This window comes from Cuculus canorus, chromosome 3 (genome assembly GCF_017976375.1).
Source record: "Cuculus canorus isolate bCucCan1 chromosome 3, bCucCan1.pri, whole genome shotgun sequence".
Lineage (NCBI taxonomy): Eukaryota > Metazoa > Chordata > Aves > Cuculiformes > Cuculidae > Cuculus > Cuculus canorus.
In genome coordinates this window covers 109,142,932-109,166,268 of record NC_071403.1, presented here as the reverse complement: position 1 = coordinate 109,166,268, position 23,337 = coordinate 109,142,932, and the positions used below count along the sequence as shown (strand labels likewise).

General features: G+C 49.5%; 2 protein-coding genes across 9 annotated transcripts in view; one reads left to right on the top strand and one right to left on the bottom strand.

Moving 5' to 3' along the window:
- Positions 1-23: 23 nt before the first annotated feature.
- On the bottom strand, positions 24-13,088 carry POLH (DNA polymerase eta). 5 transcript variants are annotated; one of them, XM_054063612.1, is made up of 11 exons: positions 13,071-13,088; positions 12,578-12,654; positions 12,368-12,502; positions 12,055-12,287; positions 11,050-11,219; positions 7,783-7,886; positions 6,619-6,738; positions 5,893-6,016; positions 5,172-5,237; positions 4,309-4,472; positions 28-3,482 (listed from the first exon to the last, which is right to left on the bottom strand). In XM_054063612.1, the coding sequence occupies exons 3-11, from the start codon at positions 12,490-12,492 to the stop codon at positions 2,642-2,644; spliced, it is 1,947 nt and encodes a 648-aa protein (XP_053919587.1). In that variant the 5' UTR covers positions 12,493-12,502; positions 12,578-12,654; positions 13,071-13,088; the 3' UTR covers positions 28-2,641. The 5 variants fall into 5 exon arrangements, with proteins under 5 accessions (XP_053919583.1, XP_053919587.1, XP_053919585.1 ...); XM_054063610.1 differs by lacking the exon at positions 13,071-13,088 and adding an exon at positions 12,949-12,967; XM_054063613.1 differs by lacking the exon at positions 13,071-13,088 and adding an exon at positions 12,824-12,858.
- Positions 13,089-13,593: 505 nt separating this feature from the next.
- Positions 13,594-23,337, top strand: part of XPO5 (exportin 5) — a 31,209-nt gene continuing 21,465 nt past the window's right edge. For 2 of the 4 annotated variants that reach the window (XM_054062400.1, XM_054062399.1), the window contains exons 1-13: positions 13,594-13,762; positions 14,529-14,650; positions 15,304-15,376; positions 15,983-16,120; positions 16,421-16,603; positions 17,621-17,662; positions 18,545-18,571; positions 18,913-19,098; positions 19,735-19,811; positions 20,259-20,358; positions 21,750-21,833; positions 22,237-22,362; positions 22,610-22,700. In XM_054062400.1, coding sequence (XP_053918375.1) covers positions 13,658-13,762; positions 14,529-14,650; positions 15,304-15,376; positions 15,983-16,120; positions 16,421-16,603; positions 17,621-17,662; positions 18,545-18,571; positions 18,913-19,098; positions 19,735-19,811; positions 20,259-20,358; positions 21,750-21,833; positions 22,237-22,362; positions 22,610-22,700 — 1,354 coding nt within the window. In that variant the 5' untranslated portion in view covers positions 13,594-13,657. The remainder of the gene's footprint in view (positions 13,763-14,528; positions 14,651-15,303; positions 15,377-15,982; positions 16,121-16,420; positions 16,604-17,620; positions 17,663-18,544; positions 18,572-18,912; positions 19,099-19,734; positions 19,812-20,258; positions 20,359-21,749; positions 21,834-22,236; positions 22,363-22,609; positions 22,701-23,337) is intronic. The other 2 variants (XM_054062402.1, XM_054062401.1) reach the window with 1 other exon arrangement.

Below are 23,337 nucleotides of genomic sequence, written 5' to 3'. Positions count from 1 at the left end.
CTTCTTCCCATCAGCCCAGCAGGATGGCAGGAGCTGCTGGTTCAGGGTCCACTGCTCAAGCAGGATTTCTTCCCATTCCTAGCAGTGGTCTTGGTGTTATGGTGGCATAGTCTTTCCAACCCATGCCTGCAAGGGCAGGCCCCAGCCTCCAGCAGGCTCTTCTCTTGGGTGCTAGTGGGTCCACAAGAAGCTGCCTACGTGGTAGCGGGGACTCCAGCTGTTTGCAGCAGCCCCGGTGTTTTCTGCCCCAAAGGGGATGTGGGGTGTTGTGACCTCTGAGGTAACTGATGGCTGGTCTCGCCTCATCCCTGGAGTCTGTAGCATGACTGTTCTTGGTGCCATGCTCTTCATAATTGCTGTTTTGTTGTCTTGAATTTTTCTAATGCTGGGGGTTGTCCTTGTTCCCCAAGCATCTATATATAAATGTACAGAATAAAGATGTTTTATTGAGCTTGCTGGCTGAGTCGTATAATGAGGAAGGGTGAAGCTGGGCTGTTGCCCAGATGGTTGCCCTTCATCCCTTCCTAAACTTCCTGCATTGAGCCCTATAAATAACCATCCTGTGGCGTGGAAGGAATGCACGCGCGCTGCTGTTTACAACTATGCCCTCCCAGCTTATCTGAACAAGCCTGGGTGTGCAGTCTGGGGGCGACCGGCAGCCACGTCAACCCTGAGCACAGCACTTTAGGCTGTTGTGGGTAGAACAGGGCTGTGGCGAGTGCTTCCTTGCAGCCACAACTTCGCCTAGAGCCTAATTAAAGGGATGCTTTCTAGGGCACACGTCTAACCCATGGTTTGTTTTTAAAATAGCTTCAACCTTATCAAGGGGCTTGTGACTGCTTTCTCTCCATGAGAACAGGTCGTTCCCTTGGGACAAGCAGAAAGGCTCCCCGTGGAAGTGATTTGTGTCACTGAGGGGATTTGCCTGTTCTGAACTTGGTTTTGTCAGGTAGTGGCATCTGCAGCGTCTAGTCCTGCGGGACACTTGGGAAATGAGACGTGCTGCTGTCACAGGAGCGTGATATAACCCTGTCAGACTGGTTGGTATTACTCTTTACATGAGGACTTTGGGAAACTTGTCACTTTGTAGCATGAGGACTGTCATTAATAGGAGTGACTGTAATTTCTTCCTCTGCTGATTACTAGCAGAGTTGCACACACCAAAATAAGCTGCTTCTGCTTCCTGAAATTTCACAACTGTGTTGTCATGTATTAGACCCCAAGTGACAGCAGTGTAGCAGCTTCCCTGCACAGGCTCTCTGCTGGAAGAACAGCTCAACAGCTCCAAGTAGGATGGTGCAGTTTGGAAAAGAAAGTGAAACAGCACATGCAAATACAGCGGTGCTCTGCATCATTATCTACTCCCCCTGTTCAGGGAGGGAAGCCAGCAGCTGATGAAACTCTCTGCAAAGTGTGTGTTCAAACCCCACCCAGTGCTGCCTTGACGTGGCATGTTCCCTCCTCCCGCCCTACAGCTGCATTCAAATTATTGGCAGCAGCACTTCTGGAAGAGGCCTTCAGGGAGGGGACAGCTAGTGGCGTAGCAGGCGTAGTGCCCCTGCCGAGCAGCTGAGGACAAAACCCATCCCTTGCTCTGGAGCCAGTCTTGCCCTCTCATCAGTGCCTGCCTTGTCCCCTTCATATTTTGCTCTGTTGGATCTGTTGTAATTTGCGGAGCGCTGTGGCAGACACACTGATATGAACTGTGCCCCAGAAAGCTGAAACAAGTCATTGGGCAGAGCACAATCCAAACAGATACCTGTCAAAAAGTTGCACGTAGTGTCACCCAGAGTCTTGGGATGAGAAAGTGGTTATGTGCTCTTTCTGTGATGGAGGAGAACTTTCACAGAGGGCTGCAACTTCAGCATGTTTATCATCCCTTCCTTGAGGATTTCCACAATAGACTGTTTCTGTCAAGAACAATTATCAGGAACTGGTACTGAGATTTCAGAAAGACCACCAAAAAAGTATGCCTTTGCAGCTCCTGCTTCCTCAAATCTTATTTCATGGGAGCAGTCTTTCTTGAGCTAGGGCTCTAGGGCTGGTGATAAGCATCATGCAATGGACTGCTAGACAAAGGGAATTGCCAAACCATATTAACATAAAACCTTACTGTCTCTGTGTGCATGTAATAAAATGTGTCTTCCAGGTAGAGAGGAACCACAGGGCTAAGCTACCACAGATGAAGTTATACACTAAGGGCAAGGCCTGCAATTGCAGCCGGAGAACCACCACGAGGTGAAAACTTCAATACTAAGTGACTGATAGAGGTTCAAGCCTAGGCTTGGCTGGAGCTTCCCAGGGATAAGCCACTGTGCTTACATTGCATGCTTTTACAGTAGGAACAATTACTGAGCAGTGATGCTACAGGAATACCCATGGCAGTAGATGTAGGTAAGAAATACAATGCAGCTTCAGGAAGCACCAAGGCAACTTTGCTGCCATCAGCTAAACAGGGTACATCCAGCATCAATACCCAATTCATGAGCTCCAATTCCTCTTAAAACTTGGAGTAGAGATAATTTATTAAATGTTTCTGCATAAAAACCTGACAGGCTGTATAAAAGGTTTTAACTGCATTAAAAACCACTGATTCTTTAAAAACGCTGATTATCTAAAAAAATCCCAGCATGGCTAGGATTTAAGGAGGTAAACGCTTAAAAAAAAAGTCTAAAGTTCTTGTCACACCTTCTCTGGGTCGTTTTGCATTAGATCCTGCTGGAGCCTTGGCCTTGTTCTTTGCCTTGGCAGGAGATGTAGAAGCTGCAGCCTTTGTGCTGGGAGCTGCTGCTGCCGTGGGAGCACTGGGTTCCATGAAGGAGCTTTGCAGCTCCAAAGCAAAGTGGTAGTCCATGTGCTCTGGGAATTCCCACACCAGCACGAGCTGGCCACACTTTTCACAGTGCTGCTGGTCCCCTGGTGAGGCAGGAGGGAGCAGAGTGAGCTCGGGAGAGGGTGGCAAATTCTGCTTGTTTCCCTCCATAGCTGGCTCTAATTTCAGAAGGGTCCTGGAGCTTGGTGGCGTTGAGGGTGTTAGCATAGCATCAGACAGTGACTTCTCACAGGGAAGGATGTTGTAAGGAGAACTCCCATCTCTGGGACTCTGCTTCACCGGGGACTCCAGGTCACACTGCACAGAGGCAAGCCCAATGCCATCTCTCTCCTGCTGCTCTGGGGAGCTTGGCAGAGGTGATACTGCAGTGGCAGCAGCAGCCAGGCTGGTTGCTGCCACTGTCTGTGGCTGCTGCTTTTCTACCGCCTTTTGGAAGAATGACTCAATAGCGTTAGCTGGCTTCTGCCTAAGCTCTTTGCTTGGGCTCCTGAAGAACTTGACCCTGGGCCTCAGAGTGTTTTCACTGGTAGTGGCAGTGCCATCAGGCTGGCTATCACTTGTCAGGAAGGTGGTGATGCCTGCAGAGAGGAGTGTGGCAGGCTCTGAGAACTTGTTTGCCGAGAGAAACACTGATATGAGCGGTGGAGACCTGCAAATGACAGACCAACATCAGCTCAGATGCCAGCTTGGGAAGCAAGATGTCTTTTGAGGTAAGATTTTAAGCAACATAAAATGTTCACAGGCAGGGGATAGGGGAACTGCAGCCTGGGTATCTGATAAGGGGTGGGAGGGACATTTCCTCTAACAGTGTTGGTATCGCTGCCTCTAAAGAATCTCATGGGCATAGCAGGCTGCGTTGGGCAGAGCAGAAATCCTCTTCCCTGAACAGCATTTTGCAAAGGAAAAGACACTGGAGCAGGGAGAGCTGGCTGCCAGTCTGAACTTTCAGTACAGCACATGTTAGAGCTACTCTGAGATTCCCAGTAGAGATGAGAGGGCCTTAAGGGAGCAGCAGTCTTGTTGGAACCTAACAGACAGTACTTTCATGCCTTAACTACACCTCAGCCTTCACTGCAGAGCATGAGGAAGTAAGAAAGTCATGGTGTATACGGGAGCTGTACACCTTAGCTTTCCTTCCTGCCCAAATAGCCTCCTCCTAAAAAAGTAGCTTTGTCCTTAGGGGAGGAAATCAAGGCCTATCTAGCTTCTCCAGCCCAGAAGGGCAAGGACTAACTCGCTCTGGCTGGACACCCCCGTGCCAGTAGCAATTGTCAGCTCCAAGTACAGAAGTGTCTGGCCAGGTGTGGGGCTAGGAAGAGCCCAGGCCCTCACAGCTGTCCTACCGCTAACAATTGGAGGCTGCTGCACTCCACTGTGCATGGGTTGGGGATCACTTTTCCTACCAGTCAGTGTAACGCTCGTTCCTCTGTCAGGTCCTTCCTGTCCCCCTGCAACAGAGCAACTCCCACACTCACCAGGCAGCCTGGTGAGCCCCAGCCATGTTGCAGTTTTGAATGAGGGCAAAGGCATCGTTGCACATCTTCTGTGCATCATAGCGGGACAGAGCGCAAGCACGTGATACCCGGGTGTCTCCCTGCATGCGGATGACCACCATCAGCTGCCGGGCCACTCGGTGGTTCTGCAGAAAGAAGAGGCAGCTGTGTTTCAAGTGATACCTGCAGGGAAGAGCAGGAAAGGCCAAGGAGACGTCTCTGCCCAGAACACTATGCTACCAGCTACCACTTCCCGATGATGCCGTGTGACCCGTAGCAACTTGTCCTGCCTGGCCTGATCTCCAGGGGATGAGATACAGGACAGCAAGTGCTTGTACAGCTTTGCCACGCTGGATGGGAAGCGGTTAGTCCTTGCTTTCCTTCCAAAGCAGGTGCACACTTTTTCTTGGCCCAGGTGCAGCAAAGAAACTAGCAGATCAATCTCGCTCTGGCTTGCAGTCTACCCTCTGGATTTGAGCGCATTGCTTCCTCTCACAGCCCACAGGACAGGCAGGGTTGCATCAGCAAAAGGTTTGCAAGGGAGCAGCAGTGTGGCAGGATAAAGGTATGGTTGCTTTCAGGTCCCTGCATCGTAAAGCACAGGACGGAGACCATCCTTAGCTCTGCAGTCTTCTGGGGCAAAACTACCCTTCCTGGCCATGCTCCTGCACAGCTCTTTGCCCAGGACAGAGGTTGCACACAGGCACACAACTGAGAGCAATCAGATTTCCTTGCCCACTACACACCACCCTTAGCCTCCTGCAAACAACTCGTGGTGCAAACATACTGCATGGCTTCCTGAAGGCCAGCAGGGAGAATGCTGTCCCCGTGCCTCCCTTCCTTACCTGGCTCCTGTCCTTGGTCAGTCTGGATTCCAACTCCAAGGCCAGCTGCAGAAGCCAGTGTTGCACCTGGGCAAAACAGCAGTAACAGACAGGTTGAGCCTATGGTCACAGCACTACTGCCAGGTCAGAGCAATGCTCTGCACACCAGGGAATGCTGGAATGGGATCAGACTGGAATAGACAGAGTATCGTAAGGCCCCCTATCTGAAGAAATCAGCCCAGGTGAAGATTCAACACTGGAGGCAAGGCATTGTAGATACTATACAAGTCCTACAGCATTACTACTAGACTTTGCCAAGTAAAATGGGTTCCCTATTCTGGATCTCTCTTTGCCTCTCCCTCCAGATCTGTGGGAACCTCTACCCAGCTAAGAGGTAAGATGCCTTCTCTTTGTCTGGACCAGTCGCTTTCTTTCTAGGAACCAAGCCCTTGAAGCGTAACACCATGAATGCCTTTTGAACAGCACAGGCCCACAGTTTTGCTCACTGAAATTACAAGGTTGGACCTCTTTGTGCAGAAGTTCCTCAATGGATTTCTGCCAAACAGGGATTTTCCCTAATTTCTGGGGCCCAAACCACCTCCTCCCACTGAGCCCCTAGTCTGAGTTTCAGGGCACCATGACACAGAAAATCTGCAGTTTTGCAAGCTAGTCTCAGCTTTTAGCATTCTCATTTTCTCCAGCGCAGCGGGCAAGCCTTGTGCTAGATGTAGGCTTCTCCCACCTCCTTCTGTGTGGCCAAAGCTGTCCTCCCAGGGAAGTTCTTGCTGCAGCCAATAGACTGAGGTAGGTACCGGTTTTTTACAGGTTCCTCTTCAATTCCTCTGCACAAGTCATAAAGCCAGGACCTGAAAGCCACAGAGGAAACATGAGTTGAAGGCAGCCACAGACAGGCCAGCATTACTGAGCAGCAAGTCAGCCTTCTGCTGAGCCATGCTTTCAGCTCTGTGCAAGCTGTGACTCTGGCTCTCAGCCCTAGCACTGCAGCTGCAGCAGCAGCTGAACAGGAAGGCTTTCTTCAGGCCACAACTGCCTCTCAAGGCAACTCCTCCGCCTCTTCTCCTGAAGTGGCAAGAGTTCAGCAGTCTGCAGGGCACCCCAACCACTGCTCTGGGCCCAGAAGTGGTGTTTCAGGCTCCAGTTCAGCCTTCTGATTTCCTCTGTAATTAGACTGTCAAGGCTGCCTGCTTCCCAGCCTGCAGGGAGCCCTTCCATAGCTTGGCCCCATCCTAGATGAGGGCAGAGGAGCTGGCTGACATTATCCTGCGGAGAGTGCCTGGGAGCCAGCAAGACTGGAAACTTGTTTGTGGGCCTGCCTGACCAATGTTTCTCAAAGATGTCACTGAAGTTTTGCTTTCCAACCTTCCTAATTACAGCAGAAGAACCTGTGACCAAGAGGAAATCTCAGTTCCTACCAAGAGCCAAGTTGCGATAAGTGTATTTTCATTACCCAGTTTTGTCTCCAAAGTGAGTCTGGAGCTCTGTCTCACTGAACTGTGTCAGCTGCCCAACGTACTCGATTCCCAGGTTGTCTGTTATGGCAGTACCAAGCTTGCCTCCCAGGTTACGGCTATGGCACAGAAAGAAAAACGGAGAACACCAATGAAGCTTCATGTGAGGATTATGCCAACTCTTTACGCGGAAGCTGCACTTAGTTCAGGAGGGCCAGAAGCATTCAGAAAATAGGACAAAAGCGAGCACCTGGTGACACGGAACAGCTCTTCTGCTTGTAGTAGAAGGACGCATAGTGGTTGAAGCGGGAATTGCTCCTTGGCTTATTCAGTTTCAGTACTTCTCCCTTAGCTCCATCTTCAAAATGTAATCCCAAACCATGCTCTGAAGAATGGCTCACCTATTCCCTGCTTCCTACTACACAAACAACCCTTCTGCACATGCACACCTTCTCCATCCCTAGCGAGGCACTGAAGGCAGAGAGCAGCAGTGCAGTTCTAGGGAGCAGGACCAGGGATCTACTTCTCTGGAGTAGCAGTGCTGCCAATTCTTGCCCACACCAGGGAAAGTACTTGCGTACAGTGCAAATGTTCAAAACCAAACATGCATTCTCTGGAAGCACAGCTCTGTCACTCACACTGAGACACAGTTATGGCCTCCATCCCCACGGTTACTCCCACTTACACCTATGCACCCCAGCAGTCATCTTGAGCACAGCTCTACCCAGGGAAAGCCTGCTCACAGGATAATAGTGGGATCTTTCATTGTGATCCCTTCATTGTCAGGCTGTGTTTCTCCCTAAACTGCTACTCAGAGCCGTCAGGGACTATTGGCAGGATTCCCTCTCCATTTCTTACAAGCACTGATGAGCAGTTACTGCAGAGTTGGAAGCCTTTGCTGATTGCTATCAGTTAGCATCCAATTGCTCTCTTCAGTTGGCCAGGAACAGTTTCCTACCCGCAAGTCACTTTGGTTCTGCTGACACAAGTAATGACGACAAACCAGCAGGAGGAAGTACTGCAACAATGACAACAGAGCTCTGTTCCTGATAAAAAACTGAATTGCAGAAGCGTAGCGCCAGCATTTCAAACATGCTTTCGCCACAGAGCAGCTCAGCCTGAGCCCCATGCTGCACAAAAGCAGGCAGCTTCCCAGTACTTACACATTACCGACGGGCAGTTGGCTGAAGAGCTGTGGAACAAATCGTGAAGATAGTAGCGTCTGGCGGTTAGGCTTGTTTAACCCACAGGCCAGTTTTGCCAGTGTCTGTAACACAGAAGAAGGTGGAAACAGCGTTATTACAGTCTCTGCACTGACTCTACTTAACGGCTTGTGCTGTATCACCTCTAAAGGCTGCCTTTGGAATAGCTACTAGGAAGGAAGTGCAGGATGCACCATTGCTTGCTCCCAGGTACTACCCACCTTGGGAGTTGGCATGCACTGGCTGGGTGCTCTGAAAGCACTGCTGCTTCCAGACGTCCAGGCAGCTTTGGGAATCTGGGTCTATCACTTGTTCTGGTTGGCTTAGTTTTCATCAAGCAAGCATGCTAGAGCTTCCCATAATCTTCCACAGGCTATTTCTCTCACTGTCTTGCTCCTTCCCATAATCCTCCACAGGCTCCTTCTCTCACTATGCCTTGCTTCTTCATCTTCAGTGTTTGTCTTGCTTTTTCTCAATGTCACTATTCTAATCTTCTCTCTGCGTGGTCCACAGCAGCATAATGCTGCAAGAGGATATCTGCAAAATACAGAAATGCTAGCCTGGAAGGGTTGTTCTCTAACCTACCTGCTATACAGCTTCCTCTCCCACTCTTATCTGCTACAGGATCAAGAATACACAGTCCAGCCTGAAACAGATTTAAGCTGGGTGTCTGGAGTTCATTTTTAAACAAGTCTAACAATTTCCTCTTTTCCTGCTTTACCACACATATCCCATAACTAAGCAAAATTTTGTTCCTGCCTATTAAGTTACAATCTTTATTAGTAGCCTGTTCCACAGGCCTAATGAAGTTCTCACCCTTTTCTAGACAAAGCAGATCCCCCCCCTTCAACTTTTCATATCCAGTAACTTTATAGATGTCCAATTACTTTTATTCTTGCTTCACTGAAGGCTCTTCCAAGTTTACCCACACTGTTCACAAATTGAAGTGTTGCGAGCTGAACTAATCACTAAGACTGCATGGGAAGAACTAATTGACTTTTCCTGACACCTTCTCTAATTTGTTCATGCCAAAACAGAATTTGCCATTTCTACAAGAGCACTCATATTACTGGCTCATCCTGTGGCTTATCCACAATAACTCCAGGCTATTTCCTAACTTGCTGCGAGTTAGCTGAAAGCCTGCTGCTTGCTTTTTTCCTACAAATCACTAAACCAGTCAGCAAGGAGCATAAGAAGCACTGCTTGGTTATTTCAGACTGTTTCTAGGCTTTTTCACACCCAGAATTTTCAGCTCTAATTTCATTTTCCGGAACTCTCACAGCCCAGGCCCCGAGCCCCATCTGTGCTTAACATCACTTGCATTCCCACAGCTATTTCCTCTCTATAGGCTTCATTGAAAATACTTGCTCTTAGTGGACCTCAGAGAGATCTCCCCCAGGATCCCACTGTAAACATCCCAATTTGAGTGCAAGTCACTTAACAAAAGCATAGATTTCCTTCAGCCAGAGGCATGCCCCTCAGATAACCTCGGTCGTGTTGTGTTTTGCTACGGTATCATCTTCAGCTTATGTAAATCAGGGTGAGATGAGTTAGAAACTGTAAGGTCAACAACTCAGATCTGCAGTTTCCCCTGTACATTAGCCCACTTAAGCTGCCAAAGAAGGCACGTGAATGAGTTTGTCACAACTGGTTCTTGATAAAGCCATGCAGTATCCTCCAGGTGCTTCCAAATAGCTCATCCAATTATTTGGTGTCATTAATCAGGTAGATTCCTGGCGTACTCTCTCATGAGTTAGCTCACTAGGAAAAAAAGCCCCTTAGGAGAGTTTTCTTTAGAAAAACAAATGAGCTTAAAGCAGTTAACCTCCATCTTGAGTTTTAGGCAGCAGTGGCTGTACTCAGATTGGTTTTTACTGACAAAAACTCCCAGCGACTTGGAAGAAGGAGGGTACCAGTTTGGGGCATCGAGGGGAGGTGGGTTGCTTTTCCTCTTTCTGGTCAGTCAGTCTTTCCCCCTGGTGGCCGTGCTTTGGGTGATGCTCGGCCAGCTGCTAAGAGCAGCCACAGGAGCACTTCGTGCATGACAGCAGCTGCAGAAACTAACAGTCTTTGATGCTGCAGCTATAGAGGGTTTCCTGCTGAGTGAAATGCAGGGCAGTTTACTGAGAGTACCTAGCATGAGTTTCATTCTTCACAGGAAAGGTTGGTACCTGCAGAGGTAAGCTGGCTGTGGAAGCACTGTAGTTTGTTCTGCACAGCCAACATGTAGGCTTTTGACCTGATAATCTCTGCACTGTGCTTGTTTGTGTAGATATACAGGTCTTCAGGGATAGCACAGTACATAGTAATTTCCTTGCTCCCTTTAAAACAAAAAAAAACCCCGAATACTGGCATAGAAACTTGAAGGAAGCTGTGAGAAGCTGCTAGGGATAACAGGGATGTTCTCTGTTATTCCTGGTTAAGCAGAGCAAAAAGGCAAGTTGAACATCCCTTACACTGGATATTTCTACACCAGTGATCTTCCTCATCCATTTAGTCTTTATCCTTCTCACACTTTGGTCAGGATCTGCATTTTTGAAGTTATAAGTGTACAGATAAGCCTCTTTTTCAAGGAATGAAATGCATGCTAGGTGCTCTTAGTAAACCACCCTGCATTTCACTCAGCAGGAAATCCTCTATAGCTGCAGCATCAAAGACCGTTAGTTTCTGCAGCTGCTGTCATACATGAAGTGCTCCTGTGGCTGCTCTCAGCAGCTGGCCAAGCATCACCCAAAGCACGGCCACCAGGGGGAAAGACTGACTGACCAGAAACAGGAAAAGCAACTCGCCTCACCTCAGTGCCCCAAACTGGTATCCTCCTTCCTCCAAGTCGCTGGGAGTTTTTGTCAGTAAAAACCAATCTGAGTACAGCCACTGCTGCCTAAAACTCCAGGTAGAGATTTCCTGCTTTAAGCTCTCATTTTTTCCCTGAAGAAAACTCTCTTGGGGGCATTAAAACTGTTCTGCTCCCAGTGAGCTAACTCATTAGGGTACACCAGGAACTCAGGCAGTAAATTGAGTGCTGATTGATAGGCTACATCTCTGGGAAAAAAATTCCTTCCTTTCCCAGATGCCCTATAATTTCCCTGAAAGTGTGCTCACACATGGCTACAATTCCCCATTCAGCTCATCTTCTATGAGAGACCTGGAAGAGCACACAGGAGAGTGTCTACAGCACATTCTCACTCTGTTGCTCAGAGGAAATCAGGCTGATGTGTCACAACATACCTTGTTGTGCGAAATCCCTGCTGAACATTTGAATTCGGTGGCTTCTTCTATAGCCACCCTAATTTCTTCCACAATTACTGCACCCATTGTCAGCTGCAGGTCAGGACAATCAGAGTTCTCAAAAGACAGTGACGCCAGCCACTCGTGCAAGCCACGTTGCCGTAGCTCCTCTAGAAAAGGGACACAAAGGGGATTGACATGGGAATTTCTTGCTATGCACAGCAAAGGGACACATGGCATCAGTGAGCCCCAGCAAACAGCCACCTGCTTCTGTAACTGCACACCAACAGTGAGGATGAAAAGCAGGCATCTTAGAAGCCACTGACTAGGGAAACACAAATTCTGCTTACCATGCTTTTGCTTTGAGACAGATAAAGCAGCCCACTCTCTACTTCTGTTGTACATTGAGCGTTACCAATGGGGCAGGAGGGAGACAGCATGAGGTTCCTTCCTTTCTGCATTGTGCGGTCTCAAAGGAAAGCCTTGAGATGGGCTGCACTGGTACTGGATCAGTGCTTATTCATCCTGCCAGGCTGGGGGCCACAGACAGGTTGGTGTGTACCCTTCCTGGCTGGGCTGCGGACTGGGACTGGAACTAGATTGGTGCATACCCTTCTCACTGGAGGGGGGGCCAGGATGGGGTTCTGGGCCGGTGCACACCCTTCCTGGCTGGGCTGGGGACCAGGATTGGTACCAGGTCAGTGTGTACCCTTTCCGACTGGGCTGATGGTTGGGATTGTGATGGGATCTGTGTCAGTGCACACCCTTCCCGCCAGGCTGGGGACTGGGATCGGGGCCAGGATTGGGACCAGGTTAGTATGCACCCTTCCCATTGCACTGGGGGCTGGGATCGGGATGAGGTCCAGGCTGGTGTATGCCCATCCTGCCAGGCTGAGGAGCAGGAGTGGGAACAGGACTGGGGACCGGGGTGGGGATGGGTTGCGGATCGGTGCACGCCCCTCCCGCCAGGCTGAGGGCCGGGATGGGGTCTGGGCCGGTGCATACCCTTCCCGCCGGGCTGGTGTCCAGGCTGGGGCGGGTGCGCGCCTTCGGCTCCGGGCAGCCCCTGCACGAAGGTGCTGGGCAGCAGCGCCGCCCCCAGCGGGCGCCCCCCCAGCGCCCGCAGCCGCTCCCGCACAGCGCCGCTCAGGTCCAGGTACGCCTCATCGATGCTGGCGCGCTCGATGGCGGCGAAGCTCGACAGCACCCGCATCACCTCCGCGCTGGCCTCCCGGTACCTGCGGGGCGGCGGGAGCAGCCTCAGCCTCCGGCCCCGCGCCACGGGCGTCCCCGCCACCCCGCCCCGTTCCCAGCTCACCGGGTGAGATCCGCCTTGCCCCGCGCCTGCGGCACCCGCACCAGCGCCAGCTCCGGGCACAGCGCCCGCGCCTCGGTCGCCCACATCCCGCGGGACACGCCGTAGGCGCGCGCCTCGTAGCTCATCGCGATGATCCTGCAAGGAACGCAGATGGGACGGTGCGCGGGGGATGGAAGGGACCGGGGACAGCCCCCTCCGCCCGGCACCTACCCGCCGCCCTGCCACTCCGTGTACTGCAGCACGGCGCACGGCCGCCCGCGCAGCCGCGGGTCCAGGCGCTGCTCCACCTGCATGAAGAAGCAGTCCATGTCCACCAGGGCCACCACGCGATCCCGGCCCCGCGCCATCCCCGGCCCCGCGCCACCTCCCGCCCGAACTGGGTGGACCCGCCCACTCCGCTCCGCTCCGCCCCGCCTCAGATCGTCCCGCCCCGTCCCTCGCCCAGCTGCGCAGCACCGCCTCCGGGGGCCGTAGTCGCCGTCGCGGTGCACGCTGGGAGTTGTAGTTCGGGAGTGGAGGGGGTGTTTCGCAAAGACCGTGAGTGGTGCATGCGCTCTCCCCGACAGCTCCACTCGCTCCACCTTCTACGCATGCGCGCAGCCGCTGCGGTCCGGCTGCTCGCCTGCCTGAGAGCCGCAGTTCGCCTCGTTGTAGTTCCTGGGAGGGGGGGACAGGGGGTGTTGCGCAAAGCATGCGCTCTCACCGCCAGCTGCCTCCTACTCCGCTCTCTGCGCATGCGCTGTTTACTGCATGCGCCACGGTCCAGCCCAGCTGCCCTTCCCTCCCTCCCCCTGGCGAGGAGCCCTCGTCCCCGTCGCGGTGCACGCCGGGAGTTATAGTTCTCGGGAAGGATTGTCGCTCAGCGCATGCGTTCTCCCTGCCAGCTCCCCTCTCTCCACCTTCTACGCATGCGCGGAGCCGCCGAGGTCCGGCTGCTCACCTCCCCGAGAGGCGCAGCCGGCCTCGTGGTGCACGCCGGGAGTTGTAGTTCTGGGGAGGGTTGGGGGGTGTGTTGTGCAGCCACTGTCCAGCCGCCTTCTCTTCCCTCTCCCGCCCGGGGATCGCTAATCCCCGTCGCGGTGCACGCTGCGACTTGTAGTTCGGGGGGTGGGGGTGCGGGTGGTGTATTTCACCGCGACAGTGCGCAGCGCATGCGCTCTCCCCGCCGCTCCACCCCCTTACGCATGCGCAGAGCCGCCACGGTGCCTCTCCCCTCCTCCCTCCCCCGCCCCCTCTCCCCCCGTGGCCGCCGGTGTCCGGTGGCGCGCGCCCCGCGCTGCCGCCGCCGCCATGTCCGCCGAGCAGGTGAGCAGCCTCTGCGAGCAGCTGGTGAAGGCGGTGACCGTGATCATGGACCCGGCCTCCACGCAGCGCTACCGCCTGGAGGCGCTCAAGGTACCCGGGAGGGGCGGGGGGAGGTGCCGCGCTCCGGCCACGCGGGGCCCGGGGGCCGCTCCGGCTGCGAAAATAAATCCCCCAGGGCTCGTTTTGGACTTTCAGGGAACAAGCGCCCATTCATTAGGGCTGGGCAACACGAGGGAGTGATCTCCATCCATCGTGTGCAGCGGGAAAAGAGCTGGGGGCGGGAGGTGTTTCCCACTTAGGTGCATATGTGTAAATTCCCCCGTAAAGCTTATGTATGTTCTGTTACTTTCCAAGAACTCATTTTAATGTTATTACGAGCTTCACAACAGTCAAAACTCTTGCTCATTTGGAGCTTTGGAGGCAGCTCTGCCTGACCTTGCATTTGAGATAGGAGAAACTCCAAACAGAGGTGATCACAGCAGACGCATCTGTTCAGCACAGATCACGCTTCACACAAGATGTGGTCATCTCCAAAGAATGAAGTGTCTGGGAAAATGGGAAAACACTGCTTGGGAAAAAAAAAACATGCTGTCAGAGGGGCATTCTGTCCAACTTTAAAAAAATACAATTACTTAGATGAAACTTTACTTTAGCTTAAATCAAAAATATGCCACTTTTTGTAATAACTATTTCTTGTGTCAGGAGGCATCTTCATGGTGCTGAAGGAGTCAGAGTCCCCTCTGGCGTGCACCCCCAAGAGGTCGGGGCTGTCCCCCCACCCCACCCCTGCCTTTACCAGCTCCCCCTTGGCTACCCACACTGTGTTCTAACCATGTGTCCCCTGGTCCTTCCCCAGTTCTGTGAGGAGTTCAAGGAGAAGTGTCCCATCTGTGTGCCCTGCGGGCTGAAGCTAGCAGAGAAGACGCAGACAGCCATCGTCCGGCACTTTGGCCTGCAGATCCTGGAGCATGTGGTCAAGTACGGCAGCTCCTCATCCTGCTGTCGGTGTCTCTGTGCTGGGGAAGAGTGCCTGCCTGCTGCCATACAGCCGCCAGTCTGGGCTCTGGTCCCGTTCCATGCCTGCCACTTCAGGAGAGCAATTTCAGGACACAGAAGCTCTGTCCTGCAGCAGAGGGCCACTGCTGTCCTGCTGTGTGCTGCTTTCTGAAAATGGCTTTCAGGCAGGCTGGGAAGAAGGTTATTTCACCGAGCTCTAAGACACATAGACATCACAAGATATGAATAAGCACACAGGGTTATCAGTGGGTCTTTGCACCTTCCCCTGTTGTCAGCCTCATGCTGACAAGGAGGATTTGTATCAGCTCAGTTCTGAGATGCCTGTCTCTCCCCCCTCTACAAGACCTGATGCATTGTGCTTTTGCTGCAGCTTTTCATGTCTGTTGGCCTCAGCAGTGCATGCCTGTTTACCAGCGACAGTTTTAACTCAGCATTTTCATTAAGGGGTTGGGCACTGGTAGGGTCAACGAGCTGTGGTGTCTTTCTCTAGTTTAGGTACAGAAGCGATAGTTCATTAACAATCAAGTCGGAGATCTTCATAAATGTTTTGACTCAGTGTCCTTTTTGTCTCCATCTCTCTTGTTTAGTTGTTTTTTTTAAACTCTTTTGAACAGGTTCCGCTGGAACAATATGCCTCGCCTAGAAAAAGTTTATCTAAAGAACAATGTCATGGGCCTCATATCCAGTGTAAGTACCTTGTAGTCCAGATGGTTCTCTGAGTGTGATTCTTTCACTTGGAGATAGAAGTGTGAGTGAAAACTAAAAAATTAACTGCAGTTAATTAGCATAGAGGACTTAGATTAATTTCTGCGGTTCATTACTTGACTGCTGTGCATCCCTGGTTGCTCCAGTGCTTTTCTTTGTCTTGTAGTCAGATTGATAACCATGTCACCTCACATGGCAGGAGATCATGAGGTTTGTGTAATGCATATAAGGTACTTTTTGTTTTCTTAGGAGGACATTCAGTAAATAGGGGTGTTCTTACCCCTTGCAGGAATACTAAAGTAATTAATTGTATTAGTTGAGTTTTCTCTGTCATTGTGATTGTGCTCATGACCACGTGATATTCTTTTGAGGAAAATCCTTATGGTTCCCAGAGTTTGTTAGCTGTGGCTTGGGAGGGTAGGAGTGTCATTCACAGTAGCTGGCATGAAGAGCTACCCAATGTTGGTTTTCTTTTTGGTTTCTATTTTGTGGTGTTTGGAATATTTACAACCACTGTGCCTCTTATGTTAGGATTACAAATGTCTGCTCTCTGCCTTTTTGTGTAACTCTGCCCCTTTCCTGTAACAGGGAACTCTAAGTATTCTAGAGGAGGAAAGTCACATTAAGGACGTTCTGTCTCGCATTGTGGTGGAGATGATCAAACGCGAATGGCCTCAGCACTGGCCTGACATGCTAAAGGAGCTGGATACCCTCTCCAAGCAAGGGGTATGAAACACACCTGTCTCTTCTGCTTGCACATAGTATAAGTTTCAGTCTTCTCTCATCCCGAAGAAGTCTAACTCACTCATGGTCAGTTGAAACAGGCTGGTCATGGACTCAAAAATCCCTGTAAGATTAAGTTATTGGAGGAGATGATTTTAGCAGAGAGAGGGCTGCCCTCCTGTCTTCTTTTCACAAGATTTGGCTTCATGCATGCCCACTTTCTTTCTACGTCTCTGAGCTGGCCTCTCGAGATTGTAATGTTTGCACTGTGCTGATGGAGTGTATTTCATTTTGGGACATCAGGAAACTCAGACAGAACTGGTGATGTTCATCCTCCTACGTTTGGCAGAGGATGTGGTGACTTTTCAAACTCTCCCTACCCAGCGGCGACGAGATATCCAGCAAACCCTCACCCAGAACATGGAGAAGATCTTCAGCTTCTTACTAACTGCCTTGCAACAGAACGTCAACAAGTACAGACGCATGGTAAGAGTCTCCTTTCTGTGTGCTCAATCAGTGCTGGAGGCATTTAGGAATTGGGATATGACTCAGGAGTTGCTGGAGAAGCAAGTGCAGAAATGGACTGAAATCTGTTGCTGTCAGTGTGAGGTAGGGATCCGAGGCCTGTAAAGCTGATGCTGATCAGAGAGTGTGAACACACAAGATTGACAGAGTTAGCATTGATAGTTTGGATTTGCGAGCATAAATGGCCTGAGTTGGATATGTACCTGTATGAGCTGTGTTGTTGGAGTGCTCCACTGACACGGTGTACAGCTTAGCAAAACGAAGATGTGGTTGTGGCAGAAATGGGGTTCATTTGGGGTAATTTGTGTAACACACGATGGTAACGAGATGTTGTCCTGGGCTGGCGTCTGCTGTCTTACACTGCGGTGATGTCTTTGTGTTTGACGCACCAAAACGCATGAGTTTTTGGTGTCTCAGCAATGTGTCTGGGCTTCTGTGATCCTTTTCACTGAGAGCTCGGGTCTGAAAGCCTCCTTGTGTCAGGATGTGGTGAGGAATGCTCTTCCGTTTTGCAGGAAGATACTTCTTTCCTGAATTCTTACCTAGTGTCAGAGGCGTGCAGATTGGTCACCTGGATGATGAAGGCAAATCTCTACCGCGGTCGGTTCTTGTAAGAAGGAGGTGGATTTGAGAGAGTGAAGCACGATTGAGAAACAAATCTAGAAATTAGTTGCTTAGGTGTATTTCTTGTTTGTTTGGGGTTTTTTTTCTGTGAATTATAATCCAGTGTGAAACTGAGAGGCAATGAAAAACCCTGTTCTTCCAGAGTTCTGTTTATTTTCCTGATGTGCAGACAGGCTGAACAAACCTGCCTGTAGAGCAGAACGTTCTCTGTGCAGTTCATGGTGGTGGGTGGGAAACCCTGGTGCGTTTTGTAGTCTGGTTGAAATGCATTTCCAGGTAAGGTTTGAATTGCAGTGCTTGAGGTTCTGAAGTGTGGCTGCTTCTGCTAACGGTGGAATCTTTCTGATTGGCAAGGTTGGAGCACCCCAGGAACAAGACGCCCTCAACACTCCACAGGTTAGCAGATCTTTGGGATGTTTGTGTGCAGGGTAAATTTTGAGGGTTGGGTGTTCAAGATGTGTGTCTGCACACTGAAATTGGGGGAGATACTGGGCAGCTCCCCATGACCATAATCTACAGTGGTTATAAGTATGCAGTTCTGGTATGGTGGCTCAGTTGTTAAACATTTGGGACACAACCAGATTAACTTAAAATCAGCGCACTGAATAGAATATGTTGATGAACTGCTTCGAAACCAAAGCCTTGCAGCAGAAAGAAACACTTGTGGTGTCTTTGCATCTGAAAAACAAATCAAACCTGAGTGTCTGAGGGACTTTTGCATTAGTCAAAACGATGATGCAAGCAGTATGTTGTTGGTGTTACGTATTTGGAACAATACCTAAGCTTCTGCCTCTGCTCCCTCTCCTGCTGCCTTTCTGACCATGGACAAAGCACTTACCCTTCTCACACATCAATCCCAGTACATAAGAGCCACCAGCATCTTTCAGAGTCTGGCTTTTCGATGTGAGATGCTCTAAAAGGTCAAAAGTTTTTTCCTTGGGAGCTTCTAGGAAGCACTGAAATGCCTTTTCTTCTTGTCCCCTGTGTTTCCTTGATGCCTGCTGACTGGAGTGTCAGCTTTTGTATGAGAAGGAAATTGTGGCTTAACTTGCAATTGGAAGTCCTGTTGTCTTACCCGCTGGGGACTGTGGAGGTGGTTATGACGGCTGCGGCAATGCCCTGGGTGGGAGACTGTGTTGCAGCCTCAGTCACCAGGAAGCTGTTCTGTGAAGCTGCTTCTGGCTCTGTTCTTGAGAAAAAGCCTGTCCAGCAGTGTCTGGGTGGAAATCTCTGCTGTGGCTGCTTGCTTACCCTCTCTTTTTACCCTGTCTTTTTCAGAAGGCTGATCTGGCTCAGGAGCCAAAGGTGAGTGGAGCTATGTGGGAGTTTGTGAATTAGTCACTCTTAAGACCAGGATTGCCTAGAACCAGGCTTCTACCAGCCTTTGGAGTCTATTACCTGCAATTCTCACTTAAGGATGGGTTTGTTCACCCATAATACAAATTCCTGGAGAAGAGAGAAGTGAGTTGCAAGTGGAAAAATGCCCAGGCCTTAACTGACATCCTTAGTGTTGGGATTTGGACCCTTCTGCTGCCACCTCACTCTCAGGGTGGTTCCTGACACTGTTCCTCCAGGGAGTGGACACATTTCGGTGGGAATTGGTGTTTCCCTCTGACCCTGACTCCTTGCCTCTTCTCTGTTCACAGGCACAGGCAAACTGCCGCGTGGGGATAGCAGCACTCAACACCTTGGCTGGCTACATTGACTGGGTGGCCCTGAGCCACATCACAGCAGACAACTGCAAGCTTTTGGAGACGTTGTGTCTGCTCCTAAATGAACCTGAGCTCCAGATAGGAGCAGCAGAGTGTCTACTGATTGCTGTCAGTAGGAAAGTGAGTTTTTCCTCCTCAACTTCTCTGGCCCCACTTTGTTCCTATTCTACATAATTCATCAGATAGAGCAGTGGTATGTTTGCCCTTTTATTTAAGATGCAAAATTCAAAATTGGCTGCTTACATTAATGGTATTTAGTGTGAATGTCATGCCAGCACGATACATACAACAGCTGTTAGAACCCTCTCCAACTTCTGTCCCTGCCTATCCTTGCAGTTTTTTCCCCACCTTCTACAACTGTGAAGTGGGAAATATTGTCACCAGCTGTGTCATCTGGCAGCTCAGCAATGGCTGCAGGATCTAAACAGGTGATTTGACCCGTATATTCACAAGCAGCTAAGTATCAAGGCTGAGCGTTATCTGCTGCCTTTGCATAACTAGCCAGTCTTCAGGGAAGAAGAATCAATGTCTCTGGATCAGCTTTTCAGTGTGAAGTTCTTGTAGTGGAATTACTTGGGGAAATTTCTTGACATCAGGAGTACCTTAGATTTTTTTGGCAAGTTTTTCCTGAAGTAGTTTCTGGAACTGGAAGCATCTCCCCAGATGGAAGGACAACTGTGGATCTCCTTATCTCACTTGCAGATGGGAATAAGTAGTTATGTTCTAATTGAGGCATTTGGCTTATTTTACACATAGGGTAAGCTGGAGGATCGGAAGCCTCTGATGGTCTTGTTTGGAGACGTTGCCATGCACTACATTCTGACTGCTGCACAGTGAGTATTGTCCTGCTGCTGTAATTTCACACGAAACTGCATACAAATGGCTTTATAGGCACGATTTGCAAAACATATTGCTCAACTGCAGGAAGCTGGAACTGCACTAGGAGCAAAGAACACTACGAGTTCTTTTGCAAAAGCAGAAAACTTGCATTTTTTTTCAAATCCCATGATTGAAGGAAAAAGTGGTGTTAACGTTACAGCTTCCCTAGCTTTCTCTTTTAGCTTGAAATTGATCTAAAGGGGCTCTTTCAGAGAGGCAATTTCAGAGGTTTTAGGTGCTGACAAAGCAGTGCTTCTTCTTGATAGTAGCAAAGAAAATCCCACTGCAATAAAACCAAATTGCTCTAGTCTTCTTTTTATCTGCAAGATAGATAGCATTATGCCTGTTACCTACTGCATGAGTAACTGTGATCCCATTTTTCCCCCTCCCTTCATTCCCAGGACAGCAGATGGAGGAGGCCTAGTGGAGAAGCACTATGTTTTCTTGAAGAGACTTTGCCAAGTTTTGTGCGCTTTGGGCAGCCAGCTATGTGCATTGCTAGTAAGTCTCTACTTATTATTCCAGAGTAGCAACTCTGGCAAGGCTGGTTTTTAGGGCTGGGGGTGAGGCAACTCTGATCTAAGGCAGGACTGGGCTTCTCTCCACACGTTTGGAAAAGGGAAAAATGGCTCTGCTTGCAAGTGGGGTAACTGCCAAGTTATAGGAATGTAGAATGGAGGGACCATACTGATTCCAGGCTGCTGCTGTCATCAAAAATTATCTCTTGTAACCTCTGTAAAACGATGAAGCTTTCTTGAAAATTGGTCAAGTTTCTTTCTGTCTATCGCACAGAAAAACTACTTCAGAAATTACTCCTGTGTTGGAAGCTTTTTCATTTTCTGTATTAAAAATAACTCAGAGTATAATTGTTTGTTCTTCTACCAAGAGTCTCTCAAGCTGAGGGAAGAAACAGCTTTTGTTCCTGCTGTTCATCCTGCTGATGCTTTGTGTCAATGGTGAGATGAGGATGCATACTGATGCTTTGCTGCTGAATCTCTGCTCCATGTTTTCAGTGCAGTGCTTCTACAGTGAGGAAGGCAAGCTTGCTGAAAAATGCTGTTCATGGGTAGGCTCAGGCAGCCAGCCTATGCTGGCTAAATTCTCACAGGGAGAGAAAGAGGAAAAAAACCCACCCTTTGAGAATTTGTCCCTAAGGAGAATGGACAGCAAACAAAGGGTGTGTTATTACTTCCAGTGACTTCAGTTGCTTTTAGGCAGTGGGAGCTGTTAGTTCGTAATGAAGTAATAAGATGGCGATTCGAGTCCTTTCATCCAGATTCGGTTGGGAGAGGCAGCACTGAGCTGTACAGCTCCAGAACAGGGATTTTGAGGGCACCAGGTTGTATTATGGTTAGTGAGCAGCAGCAAATCATTGAATTTATGGGTCCAAATAAAACTTACTTTCCTTACAGACTTCTCAGAAAGGTATTGATAAAGGGTGTCCATATGTTAAATGCAGGAAACATTTGAGGGAATGAGAGTGAAATCATCTGGGTATGTTTGCTTGTGAAATTCTGCAGTGTGCATTTGAGAATTGCTCCACCTTGGTGCTGCTGGGTAGACTTGATCCAATCGGAGTAGAATTGTGACTCATGCGAGCAACACCAGCAGTTATGAATTGGTTTTAATGGGACTCCTGAGATGTCCCCTTTTTCTCTTGAGTGAGGACAGCGCTGTCTCCACCTCCACCAGGCTGGTCAGCAGAATTTGTTACTCCTCAGGCTATACTGCTTTTGAAAAAAAACCTCATTTTTTAAGTCATTTTCTCTCCACTCCTTTGCAGTCTGTGGCCTTGGAGGTAGTGCTCCTGCTTTACCCAGAGGCATACCACTTGAGAGCCCAGTGTGGCATATACTTAGTATTTTGTCTGAAATTGTTTGTCTTCCTAATAGGGCTCAGATTCTGATGTGGAAACACCAGCCAACTTTGGAAAATACCTTGACTCATTTTTAGCCTTCACAACCCATCCCAGCCAGGTATGTAAAGGACTGAAAGTCTCATGTGTGTCTTTGTAAGAATGTGTGAATGTGTAATTGAACTAATCTATAGAAGACTGCAGAACTTCAGCTGCCAAATATTGCTTTCCAGACTCTCCATTTCAGCAGAAGACCTGTAAGGCAGAATGGTCTCTCCTCCATTACCACTCCTTTAGAAACAGTACCTGACACAGAGATGCAGAATTTGCCATCAGCCCTAATATTTACTTAGAGATTTGTGGCCTTCTGGACATTTCGGTTGAGCCTGCAAGGTGGCTTGGACTCAACCAAGTAGTCAGTGTAACTTGCTGTTGCCTTCTGCTAGCAACACTCAATGTTAGCAATGGAGATTCCAGTACTGAAATCCTTCTCTGTTCCCCACTTTTCCCTCTTCTTCCCCCAGTTTCTGCGCTCGTCCACCCAGATCACGTGGGGAGCCCTCTTTCGACATGAAATTCTGTCTCGCGACCCCTTGTTGCTGGCTATGATTCCCAAGTATCTCCGTGCATCTATGACCAACCTAGTGAAGGTATGTTGGAACTGTGGCCAGATAGGTGTGAGAAAGTGCTTGGGTGAGCATGGCCTGTGGATCTTGGGGCAGAAACTACATTTTTATTGTGTCTGCCACATACATCACTTCCAGACTGCTGAGCAAACAGCTCTATCTGAACATGTTACTCTCTGGTCCTTGCTTTCAGTATTCATCTCCTTGAAGCTGGTGCTAGCTGGGAAGGATGACTTTTCTTCCTTCCCAATCTTGTCTGCTTTGTCTCCAGGTGGGCTTTCCCTCTAAAACAGACAGCGCCAGCTGTGAATACTCCCGCTTTGATTTTGACAGTGATGAGGACTTCAATGCCTTCTTCAACTGTAAGTTGTCATCAGCCTGTGTGGAAGTTGTTATCTGTGCTTTTCCGCTCACTTGCAGTTGCTGGCTGAGCTTGGAGCCTACTGTGTTGACTTGGTGACTTCCATTTGTGTCTTGACTCTTTCAGCTTGGATCAAAATTAATTCAGAATTCTCCTTTGGCAGCTGAGGTGTTTCATTTTCCTTACTCTTTGATATTCTTTTACTTGCTGGCCAGGTAGGTGGCCTAGTAGTCTTTGCTACCAAGTGTCAAAGAAAAGTGCATTTTGGTCACCTGGAGGAGGAAGTGGAACAGCCTGGAGTCCTGCTCAGGTTAGGAGAGGAAGGCAGCTTATGAAACACCTGGCGTGTCATTCCAGAAAGAAAATCTGCCCTGGCTCCACTAAGAAGCTTCTGATTCAATACCAATAGCCAAAGTTGAGCAATTAAAATAGCCAAGTCTAATCATGGTCCTAAACCAGCAGGTGGGGAACACTGAGTGTTAAGAATTTAATTTTTTCTTTGTTTTTGTATTTTACTTCCCAAAAGTGAGGTTGGTTCTCACAGGCTGGTGTAGTTTGTTTGATACTCACTTGGTGGTGGAGAGGATATTCTTAATAAATTACTTAAATTCTTACCTTTTACAATTAGTTTTTAATAT